Source organism: Lycium ferocissimum, chromosome 3 (genome assembly GCF_029784015.1).
Source record: "Lycium ferocissimum isolate CSIRO_LF1 chromosome 3, AGI_CSIRO_Lferr_CH_V1, whole genome shotgun sequence".
Taxonomy (NCBI): domain Eukaryota; kingdom Viridiplantae; phylum Streptophyta; class Magnoliopsida; order Solanales; family Solanaceae; genus Lycium; species Lycium ferocissimum.
Window position 1 is genome coordinate 60,738,205 of NC_081344.1, and position 16,953 is coordinate 60,755,157.

Here is a 16,953-nt window from a genome sequence, read left to right on the forward strand (position 1 = left end):
AATTTTTTTTGGGGGGTGGTGGGGGTGGTGGGGGGTGGGGGGAGAGTTGCGAGGAGGAGGAGGGGGTGAAAAAATAAATAAAGAAAATCAAAAAAAAAAAATTTTTTTTTTAGGGTGGGGGTGGGGTGGGGGATGAGGGGTGAGGGTGGGGGGAGGGCTGCGAGGAGGAGGAGGAGGAGGAGGGGGGGTGAAAAAACAAATAAAAAAATTAATTATTTTTTTTGGGGCGGGGGGGGGGGGGGGGCGGGGTGGGGGGTTAGCGGGTTGGGAGGAGGAGGGGGGTAAAACAAAAATAAAGAAAAAAAAATTGGGCGGGGTGGGGTGGGGGCGGGGGGGGGGGAGGGGGGGGGTGGGGGTGGGGGGAGGGTTGCGAGGAGGAGGAGGAGGGGGGTGAAAAAACAAATAAAAAAAATTTAATTTTTTTTTGGGGGGGGAGGGCGGGGTGGGGGGTTAGGGGGTTGGGAGGAGGAGGGGGGTGAAAAAAAATAAAGAAAATAAAAAAAAAATTGGCTGGGGTGGGGTGAGGGCGGGGGGCAAGGGAGGGGGGTGGGGGCATGGGGTCGGGGGCGGGGTCTGGTCGAGGGTGGGTCAAAGTGTTAAAAATAAAACTTGAGTGCAAAGTGTTAAAAATAAAGTTGAGGGTTAAAGTGTCAAAATAGAAACTTTTGGGCAACTTCAAAACCCCTTAATCACTAATAGAAAATTATCAACTCTACTTAATAATTAAAACTTGAGTCACCTATACTAAAATAAAAAACTAAAGAGTGACTAATAATTAAATGCCCCAAGTAACACCAGTAATTTTCTCCAATAAATTAAAGTGAAAATACATTGATTGCACGTGGGTAAATACTTACCCGCATCCAATTTTTACATCAAATTAATGTAACTTATTGTAGTTAAGTAATTTAGTGGATTGAATGTATATATTAATTAATCATGATTAAATGATGTTCTTGTATATTTATTCACATGGCATACATCTATTGATTTGGTGTAAATATTAGGTGCGAGTACGCTTTTACCTTCCACGTGTCCCAAATAATCACTTACACACTTATAGCCTATTTGGCCAAGCATATTTCCCCCCCAAAAGTACTTATTTTTTCAATAAGTGCTTATTTTAAAAAAAGTGAGGTGTCTGACTAAGCTTTTGGGAGAAAATAAGTGCTTTTGAGGAGTAACAGCTTTTTCGGAAATTAAAAAAATAGTTTTTTTGCCCAAAAGCACTTTTTTGAAAAGTACTTTTGAGAAAAATACACATAGAAGCACTTTTTAAAAGCTTGGTCAAATACTAATTGCTGCTCAAAAGTACTTTATAAATTAATTGGCCAAACACAAATTGCTTTTAGCCAAATGTACTTTTTTGAAAAGTACTTTCGAAAAAATTACTTTTTAAAATAAGTGATTTTTAGAAGCTTGGCCAAACAGGCTATTAAACTAATCGGAAGACCTCATACTTCTTCTATTCAATTTATAATTGGTAACAAGAGATCATTTCCTCATTTAGAGCCTGTTTGGCCTAGCGGCTAAAAACTACTTATTTTGAAAAGTTTTTTTTTTTAAAAAAATGCTTCTCAAAAAAGTACTTTTGATGAGAAGCAGTTTATGTTTGGTTAATTCATTTGAAAAGTACTTTTGACTGCTTTTAATAAGCAAATTGTGTTTGGCTAATCTTCTAAAAAAAGAGCTTTTGAGTGTCAAATTATGAAAAAAGACAAGTATCAATAAACGTTTATTATCAAGATTATTTTACAGAGAAAATTTATTTTAAATATCTATTATGAAAGACTTTAATTGAATTTTTACTTTTAACTAATTAAAATTGAAAAGTACATATTAAATTTTTTCATTAATATAATACATAAATAAAAAATTAAATATCAATATAATATCAACACAATGATTTAAGTATACTAAAAAACTACAACTAAAATAAAATTCAAAATCATTTCACAAATTAAAATTCATCACAAAAATAAGTAGAATCCTTCATACATCAGGAAGATTCTCAATGATTTCATCCCTAATGGATTAATGAGGGATATACTTGGTAAATATGTATTTATGGTAGGAATATTTTTGTCTTGAAGAAAATTAATTTCTTCTTATGCTTTTCCCAACCGCAAAAAAACTGCATTTGCATCTACTTGCAAACATTTTTACTAATTGGCCAAACACCTCAAGTATTCAAAAAAAAAAATGTTTTTTCCTCAAAAAAAGTGTTTGTGGCCTCAAACCCAATAGGCCAAGCAGGCTCTGACCCCCTATTTGGATGGTGGTTTCCCGTGGTTCATTAATGTATGATTTTCTATGAAACCATGTTTGTTGCCATTGTTCTTAAAATTATGTTGTATGGTGTTGTAAACCCGTGGTTCATCCCATGGTTATATAACCATGAAAAGTCCTAATTTTTGTAGCCACGGATTTGGTGATTTTTCCATGGTTACGTATTTTATTTTCCCATTATACCCCACCCTCCACTATCCACTCCACCCCACCCCCACCCTACCACTCACCCCCATCCCACCCCTCCCCACCCTCCACCATCCACCATCCACCCCCCACCCACCCCCACCCTACCACTCACCCCCACCTTACCCCTGCCCTACCACCCACCCCCACCCTAACTACCCCACTCCTCTGCCACCAACCCCCACCCCACAACAACTCACCCCCACCCTACCAAGTACCACCCACCCCTCCACCACCCCCACCCACTACCTACTTATTTTTTAAAGTTTCTATTTTGTTTTATTAATATATATAAATTAATTTCTAATTAAGAGTTAAGGGTATTTTAGTAAACTTACAAGTTATTATACAATACCATACGGTCAAACCAAACAATACAAATGTTATTAAACCACAACAAACGATACAGTCTATCCAAACATTGTGTTCATTAATACATTACAATACAATACAACACCATACTGTACCATACCATACTGTACATTAATGAACCATGGGAAACAACCATCCAAACAGAGGGTTAGTATTCGAAGTGAATTTTTTCACTTCTTAGGCCCTATCATAGGCGCATTTTGCTCAACATTTTTTTGAGCGCGTATTTGCCCTTTTTATAATTATACAAAAGAAAATAAAATAAAAATACTCCCTTCATCTCAAATTATTATTTGTTGCGATTTCTAAAAAGAGTTAGCTCAAATTATTTGTCGTTTTAGAAGTTCAAGACAAAATTAATTTTTTTCCCATTTTACCCTTAGTAATCTTGAAAACTAGGTGATGTTATGATTGTTCAAATATCAATGAAGGGTAAACTAATTAAATACCCCTCATACTTAACATTTCTTAAAGAGTTGTAAAAAAAAATAATCACGACAGATAATTTGAAACGCAGGGAGTAATCTTTTAAAATTATTAGATATAACATCCCAAATTCAATCAGCCCTAAATTTTGACGAATCACCAAAAATTTCAAGCTCGGCTCTTCAAAAGTAAAGGTTAATATAATCCAACCTTATTTGCTTTTTGATTACTTCCTCTCTTTTTCCTTTTTCAGAGTTGGCTTTTATAGGAAAATTCTAATCTTTATCCTTTTGATTTTTCTAAATAACTCCGATGAGAAGAAAAAAGAAGGCGTTAAGAGACCCTCCTGGCCCATCCCTAGACACTCTAAGATCCTTTTTCAAACCTGCTCCCATTTCGAGTCAAGAAAAAAACGGTAAAGTCTCATTTCATTTTGACTGATATTTTTGTGTGTAGATGAGCTGTTGTTGAATAGCTTTTTTGTCTTTTGTTATTCTTTTTTCTTTTTTGGGGGTGTGGGGGGCGGGGGGGGGGGGGGGGGATGGGGTAAGTTTACGTAATGCCTTCGGAAAACTTGAGTAGACTTTGTATGGAAGAGGAAGAGCATGAGTTGAATGAAAAAGTGTGATACAACTATGAATATTTGATGACTTTGATGACATCTTGGACTTCAAGGAATCTTGGTAGAAGATATTAGGTGTATTGTTCAACAGCCAACCCCCTACGTTTAATATAATGTCATATTCTAAGATTCGAGAATTTGTACAAGTCATATTAACCATTTGGGACTTGTTGCATGATTTGGGATGAGACACGAGGGGTTCGAGTGAATTTCAGACAAAGAAAATCAGAACTAAACTATGTTGACTTTATGTCTTTTTTGTGTCACCGCAATCACACTGAGGAGCATTATTGCGCTGAAGTGATATGTATGTTAGTGCTATCACATTGAAGGGGCATGTACATGCTAGCGCTAATGCACACAGTGGTTGTAATGGCGGTGAAGGCCAAGTGAAGGCAGCGCCTACATGCGCCTTATATGCAGTGGCGGAGCCAGAATTTCCGCGGAGGGGGTTCAAAATATAATGATGTATATTTGATGTATATTCACTGTATATCAGTGTATATCGGTTGTTTATGGAATAGTAATGGGATATCAACAACAAGGATAGACAATTCTAGGGTTCTAGTCGAAGAATTGTAACTAGCAATTCAGGGAATAATCCGAGAGAAAGCTAAAATAGAAATATAGAGAGAGAAAGAGTTAATCTTGTATATTCATGAATGATTGACCTAAAAAATGTAGTTACAAGTACTTATAGATTCATGTGAATGCTTAACTCCTAATCTACAAAGCAACAATCGTCAATAACCACTTCTCACAATTGGATGACTCGTACTAACAACTAACAATAGGAGTTGTAACTAACTTTTAAATTCTAACTAACTTTCAAACCTCCTAACTAACTACTGGACACTGCTATGACTTTTGATCTGGTTCCTTGCTATCTGATTCCTTGTCATCATATCATCATAACAACACTAGGACCTCCATTTAATAATCTGTAACATTGTAACAATACCCCCCACAAAACTACAGATTTGTCCTCAAGTCTGAAAAGAAGGAAATCTGTGGTGTAACTCAGAGACAAATTCCTAAGTAGCATCAGCTGCATCTAAGTCTGACCACTTCACTAGAACTTGAGCCACAGCCTTATTACCCCTTTTGACAAGTCTTCTATCAAGGACAGCTTCAGGATTGGGACAATAAGGACTAGAAAGTTAAACCACAGGAGGATGAGAAAATGTAGAGGGAATTTCATGGCATTTCTTCAGTTGTGAGACATGAACTGTAGGATGAATGAGCACCTCAGGAGGCAACAACAACTTGTAGGCTACAGCCCCCACCTTAGCTTCAACCATATAGGGCCCAAAATACTTAGCAGCTAGCTTGTTGTAGGGTACGGCGTGCCAGCAGTAAACCTACCATAAGGTCGGAGTTTCAAATAAACCCAATCACCAACTTTAAAATATCTATCGGACCTGTGCTTGTCAGCCAGATCCTTCATCCTCTGTTGAGCTCTTAAAATATGAAACTTCAAGAGAAGTATAATAGCTTCCCTAGCAGTCAAGGATCTGTCTACCATCTCACAAGATGACTCCCCAGCCAAATAAGGAAGGTGAATATGAGGCTTTTGACCATACAAAACCTCATAGGGAGTGCACCTTATAGCTGTGTGATATGTGGTATTATACCACCATTCAGCTAAAGGTAAATAGTTGGACCAATCAGTAGGACAATCAGAGCAAAAACACCTCAAGTAAGTTTCAAGTGTCCTATTCAAAACCTCAGTCTGACCATCAGTCTGAGGGTGATAAGCAGTAGACCTATGCAGTTGGACACCTTGCAACGTGAACAATTCTTGCCAAAAAGTACTGAGGAATATGGGATCCCTATCACTAGTAATAGTAGCAGGCAACCCATGCAGTTTAAAGACATGATCAAGAAAGGATTGTGCCACAGACTGAGCTGTATATGGGTGATGCAAGCATATAAAGTGACCATACTTACTCGGCTTTGTCAACTACTGACGAGAATGACATCCTTACCTTTAGACTTATGTAAGGCTTCAATAAAATCCATGCAGATATCAGTCCACACCCCATCAGGTATAGGTAGAGGTTGCAGCAAACCTGGATAAGCAGCCACATCATATTTGTGTCTTTGGCACACATCACGTCTACGAATGAAATCTCTAATGTCGCGAAAGAGACTTCAATAAAAAAGAGATTGAACCCCCCGATAGTAGCATCCATTCCGCAGTGCCCACCTTGTGTAGAATTATGCCATAGCCCAATAATAGTCTGCTTTAACTGTGGATCATTGCCCACAACAAGTCTGCCCTTCCACCTAAGTTGTTCATTGGACCAGGTGAAGGACTTAAAAGGTTGAGCTTGTATCTTGATAATTAAGTCCTGCAACACTGAGTCATTTGTCCAAGTTGCTTGAATTTTCTCAAATAGGGAATCATGAGGCACTAGTAGTGAGATTGCCAATAACTCGAATCGTGTCTTCTTGACAAGGCATCAGCAGCTTTGTTTTCTGCCCCCTTCTTATATTCAATGGAGAAATCAAATGCCATGAGTTTAGAAATACCAGCGACCTGGAAATCAGTGTGAATATGTTGTTCTAACAAGTTCTTTAGTGCCTTCTGATCAGTTTTGACAGTAAATGGTCTTCCTAGCAAGTAATGGGACCATTTGATGACAGCAAATACGAGAGCCAACAACTCCCTATCATAGACTGACATGGCTTGATGCCTTGGTGCCAAGGATTTACCAATATAGGCAATTGGATGCCCTTGTTGCATCAACACAAGACCAATACCTTTACCACTCGCATCCGCCCACCACAAAGGTTTAGAGTAGTCCGGCATAGCTAGAACGGTGCGAGAAATCAGTGCTAATTTAAGCTTTTCAAATGCTAAAGTGGCTTCCTCAGACCATTTGAACCCTTCCTTCTTGAGGAGACATGTAAGGGTCTGCATATAAAACCAAAACCTTGAATGAATCTCCTATAATAACCAAATGAAACTCATAAATCCTCCGAGTTGCTTAATATTGCTAGGAATGGGCCGATTTCCAACGACGACAGAATCTTCTTTGGATACGTGGAAACACCTTCTTTACTAATGAAATAGCTTTTATATTCAACCTTAGGCACTCCAAAGGCACACTTGGAAATCTTGGCATACAGTTGATACCTTTGCATCCAGTCAAAAACCACCTTGACATGCCCAACATGGTCACTTAGGCTCTTGCTGTAGATTAGGATGTCATCAAAGAAGACCAAGACTGTCTTCCTTAATAGTGGTCTAAAAACTGAATTCATCAAGCTTTGAAATGATGAGGGTGCATTGGTCAGGCCAAAGGGCATGACTAGGAACTCATAATGCCCCTCATGAGTTTTAAAAGCTGTCTTATGAGTGTCATCCTCATGCATTCTTAACTGGTGATAACCAGCTCTTAAATCAATTTTTGAGAACACAACTGCACCACCTAATTCATCCAGTAGATCTTCAATTATTGGTATTGGAAACTTATCTTTTATAGTAAGCTGATTTAACTCTCTCGTAATCTCACACATAATCTCCACTACCATCTTTTTCCCCACCAACACAACAAAGGGCGAACATAAGGACTGGTACTATGTTGTATAACACCTTGATCCAGCATCTCTTGAACAAGTTTTTCAATGATATCCTTCTTAATGCCAGGGTATCTATAAGGCCTCTTACTGACAGGATTAGCAGATTCCATTAGAGGTATTCTATGATCAAATGAGCCTCTATGGGGTGGAAGAGTGGTAGGGGGTTCAAAGATGCTAGCATATTGCTTAATCAGGACAGCTATAGCAGGTGTTAGAGATTCACCTTGAGTAGCTTGTATATTATGACACTGCAGATCATCCTCCAATCCTTAAAATCGGTGATAGCATAAAGAATCGAGTGTCTTCTCCTTACTATGAGGTTGAGTGACTTAGCTTTGGTTGATTTGACTGAAGTACTTGCCCCCCTTAGAACATGCTTCTTACCCTGGTACATAAACTCTATGGTTCTATTTCTGAAGTCAAAGAGGATCCTACCAAGGGTGTTTAACCACCGGACTCCCCAAGACAATATCAACATTACCCAAGGGCAACAATAAGAAATCTGAACTGAATGTTGTACCCTGTAACAACCATTGCATATTTCTACAAACTGAAGCTGTTTGGACCCTCCTTCCATCTGCTACACTTACTGATTGTTCCACAATAGAACTAGCCTTGCATCCTAGCTTCTTAGCTACTTCTTGATCAATAAAATTGTGGGTACTTCCGGTGTCTATTAAAACTCGTAAAGGTTTCTTCTCATGGTAGCCGCTTTCCTTATAGTTTGATATCCCTACGACACTCCGTAAAGGTCGAAGTTGAAATGGTCATGAACTCATAAACTTCTTCGTGTACTCGATTAATGATTCTTCTATCCCACCTTCCTTAATCTGTTCTCCTCCACCATATCCACCGGGAATATCTCGCTTTATTAGTATTACATTTATGCCCGTGGACATATTTTTCATCACGTAAAAACAAAGTCCCTTAGCTCTTTTCTCATCCATTTGCGTTAGGGTTAACCTTTCTTCCGGGAATTTTGTTGGTTTTTGAATAATTTGGTTCAAAGGACCTTTTGAAAGTATTTGGTGATTTTTGGAAGGTGTTTGGTCTATAGTGACTTGGGGTAGGCAGGAGGTGTTTAGTGACGCTTTCAATCCCCATGTTTTGGCTCGAGCTTCAAACATCTCTTTCGCAACCTTGAAATTTTGTAAGCTTGCATCAAAGTTCTAGAGCTTGTATCTTAACAAACTTTGTTGAGCCTGTGTTTAAGGCCTCCTAAGAAGCAACTTAGAGTGTTTTCATTTGACAAATTAACAACGATTAACAATCTATCAAATTGACTTGATACTTTTAACACTACCGCCTTGAGTTAAGTTCTTCAAGGACTCCATATGGTCTTCAAACTCCTCTCCAAACCTTTCATTTAAGGCCAAGACATACTTAGTCCAAGTAGGATCTACTCTAGATTTCATAAATGATCTATGTGAAAGCAATAGCCTCCCTTCAAGTGAATAGAAGTTATCTTTACTCTTTGATCAAAAGGGACCTCATCCATAGCAAAGAACCGATCCACCTTATAAAGCCAAGTTCTCGGCATCCGACCGTAAAATTTGGGAAATTCTAGTCAGAGAATCCAGTAAAGAAGTTACCCTTGTGAGTAGCATGAACTTTTTGGTTCTTCCTTCGGTACAACATCCACAAGAGCAATTCCTATCAACGTATGAAGATTCTCGCTTCTCGCTTCTTGTTCCTCGTCTCTTTCCATTCATGTGATTGATAACAGCTCTCATTTCCATCATCTCCTTATCCGCTGCTACATTGCGTTCATTCATATTGTTCATTCCCTCCATTAATTTTTGTAACTGTTCTTGGATCTGAGTCCATCTATCACCCATTTCTTCACCAGCTTGGTCTTGATTCTTGCTTCTTGTCACAATTTCGTTACTTCTGGTCATTATTTGCAGCCGAGAATCAGTGGCTCTGATACCAATTGATGTATATTTGATGTATATTCACTGTATATCAGTGTATATCGGTTGTTTATGGAATAGTAATGGGATATAAACAACAAGGATAGACAATTCTAGGGTTCTAGTCAAAGAATTGTAACTAGCAATTCAGGGAATAATCCGAGAGAAAGCTAAAATAGAAATATAGAGAGAGAAAGAGTTAATCTTGTATATTCATGAATGATTGACTGAAAATGTAGTTACAAGTACTTATAGATTCATGTGAATGCTTAACTCCTAATCTACAAAGCAATGTGTACCGTCAATAACCACTTCTCACAATTGGACAAAATTACGTACTAACAACTAACAATAGGAGTTGTAACTAACTTTTGAATTCTAACTAACTTTCAAACCTCCTAACTAACTACCGGACAACTCGCTATGACTTTTGATCTGTTCCTTGCTATCCGATTCCTTGTCATCATATCATCATAACAACACTAGGACCTCCATTTAATAATCTGTAACATTGTAACATATAAAAAAGAAACATACGAAGAAGCCTAAGGGGGTTCAACATCTGCTATATATACATAAAAAATAATTTTAACCTTGTAAAAAAACAGCATATTTTTTTCGTAGGGGGGTTCGGATGAACGGCATTTCGTGGCCATGTGGCCATCGTTTATATGCTATCACACAGAAGAACAGGGCATAAGGGCAGTGTCATCGCGCTATGAGGGTGCCATCGCTCTATGCATTTGGTTATGCCTGGCCACGATTGCGCTAATTGAGAGCCATCTTGCTAAAGGTTGTTCAAAATATAAAAACGAGCACGATCGAAATTTTTGAGCTTCACCATTGTTGAGTCTTGAGAGCTTGGATTAGTATGATTTAAAGGGGAAAATGCACCTACAAAACTTGGGTAAGTGGTATAAACTCGATTTTGTTAGGTATATGATTACCATTGAATTTAATGTCTAAATTATGGATTCCAAAGTTGTAGAATTTGGGAATTTTGCCCTAGGTTTAAGAGAGCAAAAATTTAGATTTTGAATATCAAATTGAACTCAAATTGAAATCTAATGATAGATTTGGACTCGAAAGATTATGGGCATCCCAAAAACGCATTTGTTTGGGGGTTTGATCATGAGGCTCGGATTTGACTTTTTGGATTGGCTTTTACTTCGACCAAGCCAAAAATTACAATACAAGTATAATTGGATTCGTCTAACCTCATAGAGTATTCTTTTGAATAGATCAAGATCTTGTGATTGAATTAGAGCGAGGAAATGCGGTTCGTGAACGTTAAGACATCTTTAGACCGAGGTAAGCTAAGACTTTCACCTTAATGAGAAATTTTTCCCAATTGACTTGTTTGGAACATACTATGTATATGTGGATACCGTGATTTATAGGTTGGGGTATTTTGACATGACATATATGCTTTCCATATTTTGCTTGTTTCGTGATTACTTGAACATCCCTTCTTGCTACAAATAATATTATATGCATTTTTTTCATGCTAGTTTAACGTTATGAGCTATGTGATGCATGTACATTACATGTTTAGCTCTTGTCATGCGCTCTACATATGCATAATAATTCCATATCTATTGTCACACATGGATGTGGCTTTAGCACGTGAGTTGTTCTTGTGGCGTGTGATATGAATTTGTCCCTCTAGAGCATTTTACATCTCGGGCACCTCGAACAGTATGCACGCAGTTGTGGTATTGGAAGTGTTGGTTATGCGTAAAGATGGAGTCTTTATCACGCACATTTGATTCTGAGTCATATTTTTGCATTTCATATTAACTATTGTATTTGTGAAAATTAATTATGTTGTATCCATTCATTTTTCTTTATGTCGCTTACACTTGTTATCTGTCAACGTTAAATATTATTTATACAGGTTGATTAAGTGAGTATTTCAGTCCAACCCTCGCCACTACCTTATTAGGGGCGACTGATGACACTTAATGTGTTGGTGTACTCATACTATACTTGTTGCACTTTTAGAGCCTGTTTGGATTGGCTTATTTTTTATGCTTTTAAGCCAAAATAGCTTTTAAGCATTTTGTAGTGTTTGGGTAAAATTTAAAAGTGCTTTTAAGCACTTGTTTTTAAGCCAAAATAATAAAAATAAGCCAAAAATCATAAGTTAGGATTTCTAACTTATGGCTTTTAGCTTATAAGTCATAAGTTATAGGCTCATCCAAACAGGCTCTTAATGCAGATATTGAGCCTTGCACTAGGAGCTGCTTGGAGGTTTAGTGATGAGATGTTTGGCCTAGTATGCAGCTTCGTGCACATTCTCCTTTATCTTTATCCACTATTCTTGCTCTACATAGTATTTAATTTATATTATTGTATTAGATCTGTATTGGTAGCTCAGGACTTGTAACATTAGACCCCGGGGGTATTTAGTCTTTATGTTATCAGTATGACTCCATACTTATGTCCAGGGGCGGATCTATTAAGGTCTGTGGGGATGTCACGCCACCCGCAAGCTTTGGTCGAAAGTCTATGTATATATGTGTACATATATAAGAAATTGTATAAATAGCATACTTGCCACCTTGAATGACAAAAGTAGCTATAGTGCCCGTAGCACCGAGTGGAAGGTGTCTCCCTTGTGGCAAGGGTTCAAACCTGTCCAACAGCATAATTTTAGCTCTTTTTGCTGTGTGGATCACATAGATATCACAATGTTAATATATGTTTTTCCTTCTTTTTCCCTAATTCCTTTTGACCTGCTTTATCTAATTCATTAATTATTGTTGACTAGCTTCATTTATTTATTAATCTCTGATTTATTTATATTTTGACTATTTTCTTGTCTTTTATTTATTTGCTTAAGTTCATAAAGTTAAAACTTAGAATAACATAAGCTTTTTCTTCCAAAAGTCCTTTTTGCAAGTTTTATGATTTGCATCATGTTATCATAATTATTACTCCTATTTCTCCGTTCGTTCAATTTGTTTATATAAACAGTATAAGACGAATAACCCGAACCGAAAACGAAAGCGAAAGTTGATCAAGCTAGCCAGTGTGGCACCCGGAACCTCCAAATCCTGGATCCGCCTCTGCTTATATCTTTACATTTACTACTTGCTTTCAACTTATACTTGTCTTTTCATAACTAAAAATAGGAACTGCATGTTGTTACGTTCTCCTAATAGGTTGGGGTTAAGTTCCATTGTGGCTTAGGCAGCTGGGTTGCGAAAGTGGTATCAAAGTACTAGGTTCACGGGTCTTGTGAGTCATGAGAAATTTCTAAGTAGCACCTTGATGATCAGTACAGAGATGTCTGTCTTTATCTTCGAGAGGCTACAAGGCATCTTAGAAAATTTTCCTTTCTTCTTTTTTATCATGCACTTTTGTTTCAGCTTGAATTCTTAGTCTCTTTCTTTCACTCTATCGCAGATGGTGAGGATATGTACGTGACTGATGAGTTGGACATTGTACCCAAGGTTAGAGCTGCTACTAGTGGTAGAGGTAGAGGCAAAGGATAGGCTGGGGCACAGTGCAGCTCATATAGTGATACCTGTCAGGGGTAGAACACCAATTATTGCTCGAGATCATGCTAGAGTTGTTTCAATTGATCCACCAGCAGTTTGAAAGGATGAGCAAGTTCCAGCCATTCATACATGCCCAACTCAGGTTCCCCAGTGCTTCATTACTACACTAATGCTACATGAGACTTGATTCGTATTAAAGGGTTATTTGAGAGTATGGCTCAGGCTAGAGTGATACTAGTGATACCAATTACATCACCTAATAATTAAGAGAATCAAGAGTCATGTTGAAAGTGGCTTTCCATTCATACTTAAATTGGACAACAATTCATATATAAGATGAAATGTAATCCAAAGTCAAGATGGCAAGATCCAAACAATACCAAGAGGCATGTCAATATAAGTATTAAAAATCCATTACCACAAAAAGGACAAAGTCCCAACAAGAATGCAATAATGCCAAGCAATCCGTATATGTTGGAGAGTTATTATTAATTGTGTTACAAAAATGCTTCACATAATACCAATGTGATTTTAACATATGCATAACTACAAAATTGTAACCACTATGATCATTATCCAAGTGTCTCATGATATAATTTCTCAACCAACAAAGCAAGTATACTAATAAAGTAGCAACGACGAAAAATTTAAACTTAAGGTGAAATTTCACCAAAACTCAAGCTACTCACAATATCTCAACAAAATAAATTGAAAGGAAAATTCAAGTTTATTTAATCTTGGAGCTTTAATGTTTCTGAAGCTCAAGCAAACATCAAGGAATTAAACGTTTACCTGTAAATCGGTACAGTTGAATTTGTATACGTGGTTAAAGACACGTGGATCAATGTAACCAAAGTAGTGAAATAACAAGCAATGATTAATAAGATAATTGAAAATAAAGTATAAGCAAGATATATAGTCTGGGCCTTGTAGAAGCTTTGAGCTAGAGTCTCTGGGCGTTGAACTATTAGAACCTTGATGACTCAAGCAAGAACAGGAGAAAACTAAGAATGACCTCAATGTGTCATATTTCTGTAAAGTGTTTTTGATGCTATTATAATGAAATTAGGATGCCTATTTATAGTTGAGCTATGGGGTACACATTTCATGAATTGTGCCCCTATTAATATCGGGCATTAATACCGTGGTAATGATGGGCAAAAAAGATGACAATTATGCTCATCAATACTCAGTGGAAGGCTCAGAATCTCCATATAACGGTTGACTGTTGGCCTTCATAGAAGCCTTTTCAATTCTCCAGGCCAAAGAGCTTTAACATGCCTATGGAGCCGCATAAGCTCCACCGGGGGCTCCTCTTGCTGATTCGTATCCATCTTATCTTTGCCGCCACTTATCGCTATAACATTCGTCCAGCTATAGCCAACGAATTTTCCCCAATACATTAAAAATCTTCCAAGTCAAGAAAATAATGATTTTTCTGAAGTGTTCTTCTTAGCTTGAACAAACGTCTCTTGCACTTTAAACACATAATCAAACACTCGTTAAGGTCTGAAAATTAATGGTATTCAACATAAATCAAGATGAGTAACAAAAGAGAGCCTAATTTGTCAAAACTCTTTAATTTTTGTTAAAAAAAATATGGGCAGCACTCAAGTCCTGCCTTGAGCATAATTTTTTATACAATAAACAGAGGAATGAGAGTTGCGGGTAAATCTCTTATTTTTCTTCAAAGTTTTGAATCACCTCAATTGGAGTTGTAGGGAAAAAGTTATGCAAAAAATACTAACAACGGTGCAATAAGAACGAGATTTCAATTTTATCCACAAATGAGAGAATGACTTGTGAATCCTTCAAAACAACGCTTATATTCTTAGTTCAAAAGAAAATATGAAGTACTCAACATAAAAGATTTGATTTTTTATGACAAATATGTAGAGCTAGGGTTTGAGCTTTAGAGCTTTAGTAGAGGAGAAGATGAAGTTGGGTGGAAAATGAGATTTTTCTAATGTGAGAGTTTCTAAGAAAGGAGAAGAATTCATCTACGGCTAGAATTACATCTCGAAGATGTAATGACTAGGATATAAGGATTACTTTCTTTAAATCTCACATAATACTTTCCTTTTTTTAAAAACAATATAGACAATAACCCTTGGCCACTTAAATTGTATATAGGCTCCACAAGATACTTTTTACTTCCCCTTGTAAGACCTCATAATGTATTACTAACTTGATAACCAATATGAATGTATTATACAAGAATATTTCTTTAAACAAAAAGTTTTTTTTTTCAAATAAATGTCAAACTCAAATTCCAAAAAAGATGAAAAATATTCACACAAAAAACACGATCAATTATAATGCATTTAATAAATCTAAAAAACTTGGATGTCACAAAACATATATCACAAGAAGGTATAAACAACTTTTGAAAGGTCATCGAATGATATAGCATGCTAAACAGCGAAACAAATATCACATCACTGAATATGCTTGAAGTATCAAATGATGTGAAAACATAAATTACCCTCATAGTCAACTCTCTTTACTTCAAAACTAACCGACCTAGCTTATACTTTTTTACTTATACGAACTAGATGGCTTAAATGCATACAAGTAACATATACAGCATGCTTTTAAGGAAAAGAAAGCAAATCAAGAGTTAGAGTCTCACTTGCCTTATAACCGGTAAGCAAACCTATCTTGAAATGCCTCAAACTAATTTCAATGTCCTCAATCTATTCAAAATCATGATTAACAAGTCTGATCACGCGCAACTCTAGTCCTAAAAAGGATAAGCGGTCGTTGCGGATATAATCCAGTCTAAAAGTCCGGAATCGAATCCCACAGAGAACTAATATTAGCTATAAATGTTCAAAATCCTAGATCGAAAATTAGCTACTCATGAAAGTATGTGAAAACACAACACTAAAATTAACCAACAATGGAAGATAGAAAGAATAAAGGAAAAACTTGTTGTCGAATCTTTCGTCTTGTTCCTTGGCAGCTCCTCGCTCTCCTCCTTAGGTCTCCAAATTATTGTCTCCTCCTGAAAAGACGTATTTTGGGGGTTTCAATATAATCTAGTGCGTGTAGGAGGTCCCCCTTGCCAAGCGCAATTCGAAATAGAAAAACTGGTCGGGCTCGTCCATGAGCTCGCGTGGCGAGGAGGTTGAGGAGACCTCTCAGGCATGTTTTTGGCCTGGCTCGTCAACTTCCTTGACTTTCCTTCGCTTCGCTGTTTTGCACATGGCTAGTTCTCCTGGCTCGTGTAGGATGCTCATAATGCGAGCATGGAAGATGACTCTACTTGTTCGATTCTTTTTTTTTCTTGACTCGACTTGCACTAAATCATTCATTTTCAATCCATTTCCGTCCAACACACTTCCTTCACACATAAAACACGTAATGAGTTCGAAACAACCAATAGACAATATAAACCATACAAATATGATCAAGATATGAGGCACTAATGTACTGGAAATATAGACTTTTAGTCAAATATTAAGGTCCAAATTAGTCTAGGGAAGCTAATCCCATAATTTTTGGACACCTCAAGGTCAAAGTCAAATCTTGATTAATTAACTCAAACCTGCCCCTCGAGTCAAGAATTTGACCAAAATTCCATATATGAACGTGTTACCCATAAGCTATGACATCCAATTCTATAATCAAAATGCTATTTTGATACCGTTTGCTAGGTCAAATCATTGATTTTTCAATTCTAGGTTTAGGTCTAAAATTCTCAATTTTAGCCTCTTCAATTACATGATTTTATGGATCAAATTCAATGGAATTTGCGCACAATTAATAGTTTGATATAAGGAATTAATAACTTAAATTTGGGGTTGAAATTCCACCTTCGATCTCCTATTCCAAAGTGGAGAGCCCCTAGTAAGAAAAATCCACAAATAGCTGCTGAAAATCGAAACCAGTTTTATATACTGTTTCACGCCGTTTTTCGCGATCGCGCTATACGCTGTTTTTCGCGATCGCGCTAAGTTATCCCAGCTGGCCTTCGGGTTCACGATGGGAAATCTCCCTCTCCCTCACGATCGCGTCACTCCTCTACAACGTCGTAAAGTGAAACCCT

At 37.2% G+C, this 16,953-nt stretch overlaps 1 protein-coding gene across 1 annotated transcript; it reads right to left on the reverse strand.

The window, feature by feature from the left end:
• Positions 1 to 4,929: 4,929 nt before the first annotated feature.
• Positions 4,930 to 8,060, reverse strand: LOC132048955 (uncharacterized). The gene is made up of 8 exons (XM_059439637.1): positions 7,868 to 8,060; positions 7,497 to 7,751; positions 6,989 to 7,350; positions 6,328 to 6,815; positions 6,105 to 6,184; positions 5,884 to 5,967; positions 5,317 to 5,803; positions 4,930 to 5,047 (listed from the first exon to the last, which is right to left on the reverse strand). Exons 1-8 carry the CDS (start codon positions 8,058 to 8,060, stop codon positions 4,930 to 4,932), a joined length of 2,067 nt encoding a protein of 688 aa, XP_059295620.1.
• Positions 8,061 to 16,953: the final 8,893 nt, after the last annotated feature.

Excerpts from the sequence above, each read along its gene's own strand:
- LOC132048955 (XM_059439637.1), bottom strand. The coding sequence starts at position 8,060 with ATGGAAGGAGGGTCCAAACAGCTTCAGTTTGTAGAAATATGCAATGGT. Across the intron at positions 6,816-6,988 it reads GTGCCTTTGGAGTGCCTAAG|ACCCTTACATGTCTCCTCAA; the intron begins GTTGAATATAAA and ends TTTTATATGCAG. Across the intron at positions 6,185-6,327 it reads AGACACGATTCGAGTTATTG|GTGGAAGGGCAGACTTGTTG; the intron begins GCAATCTCACTA and ends TGAACAACTTAG.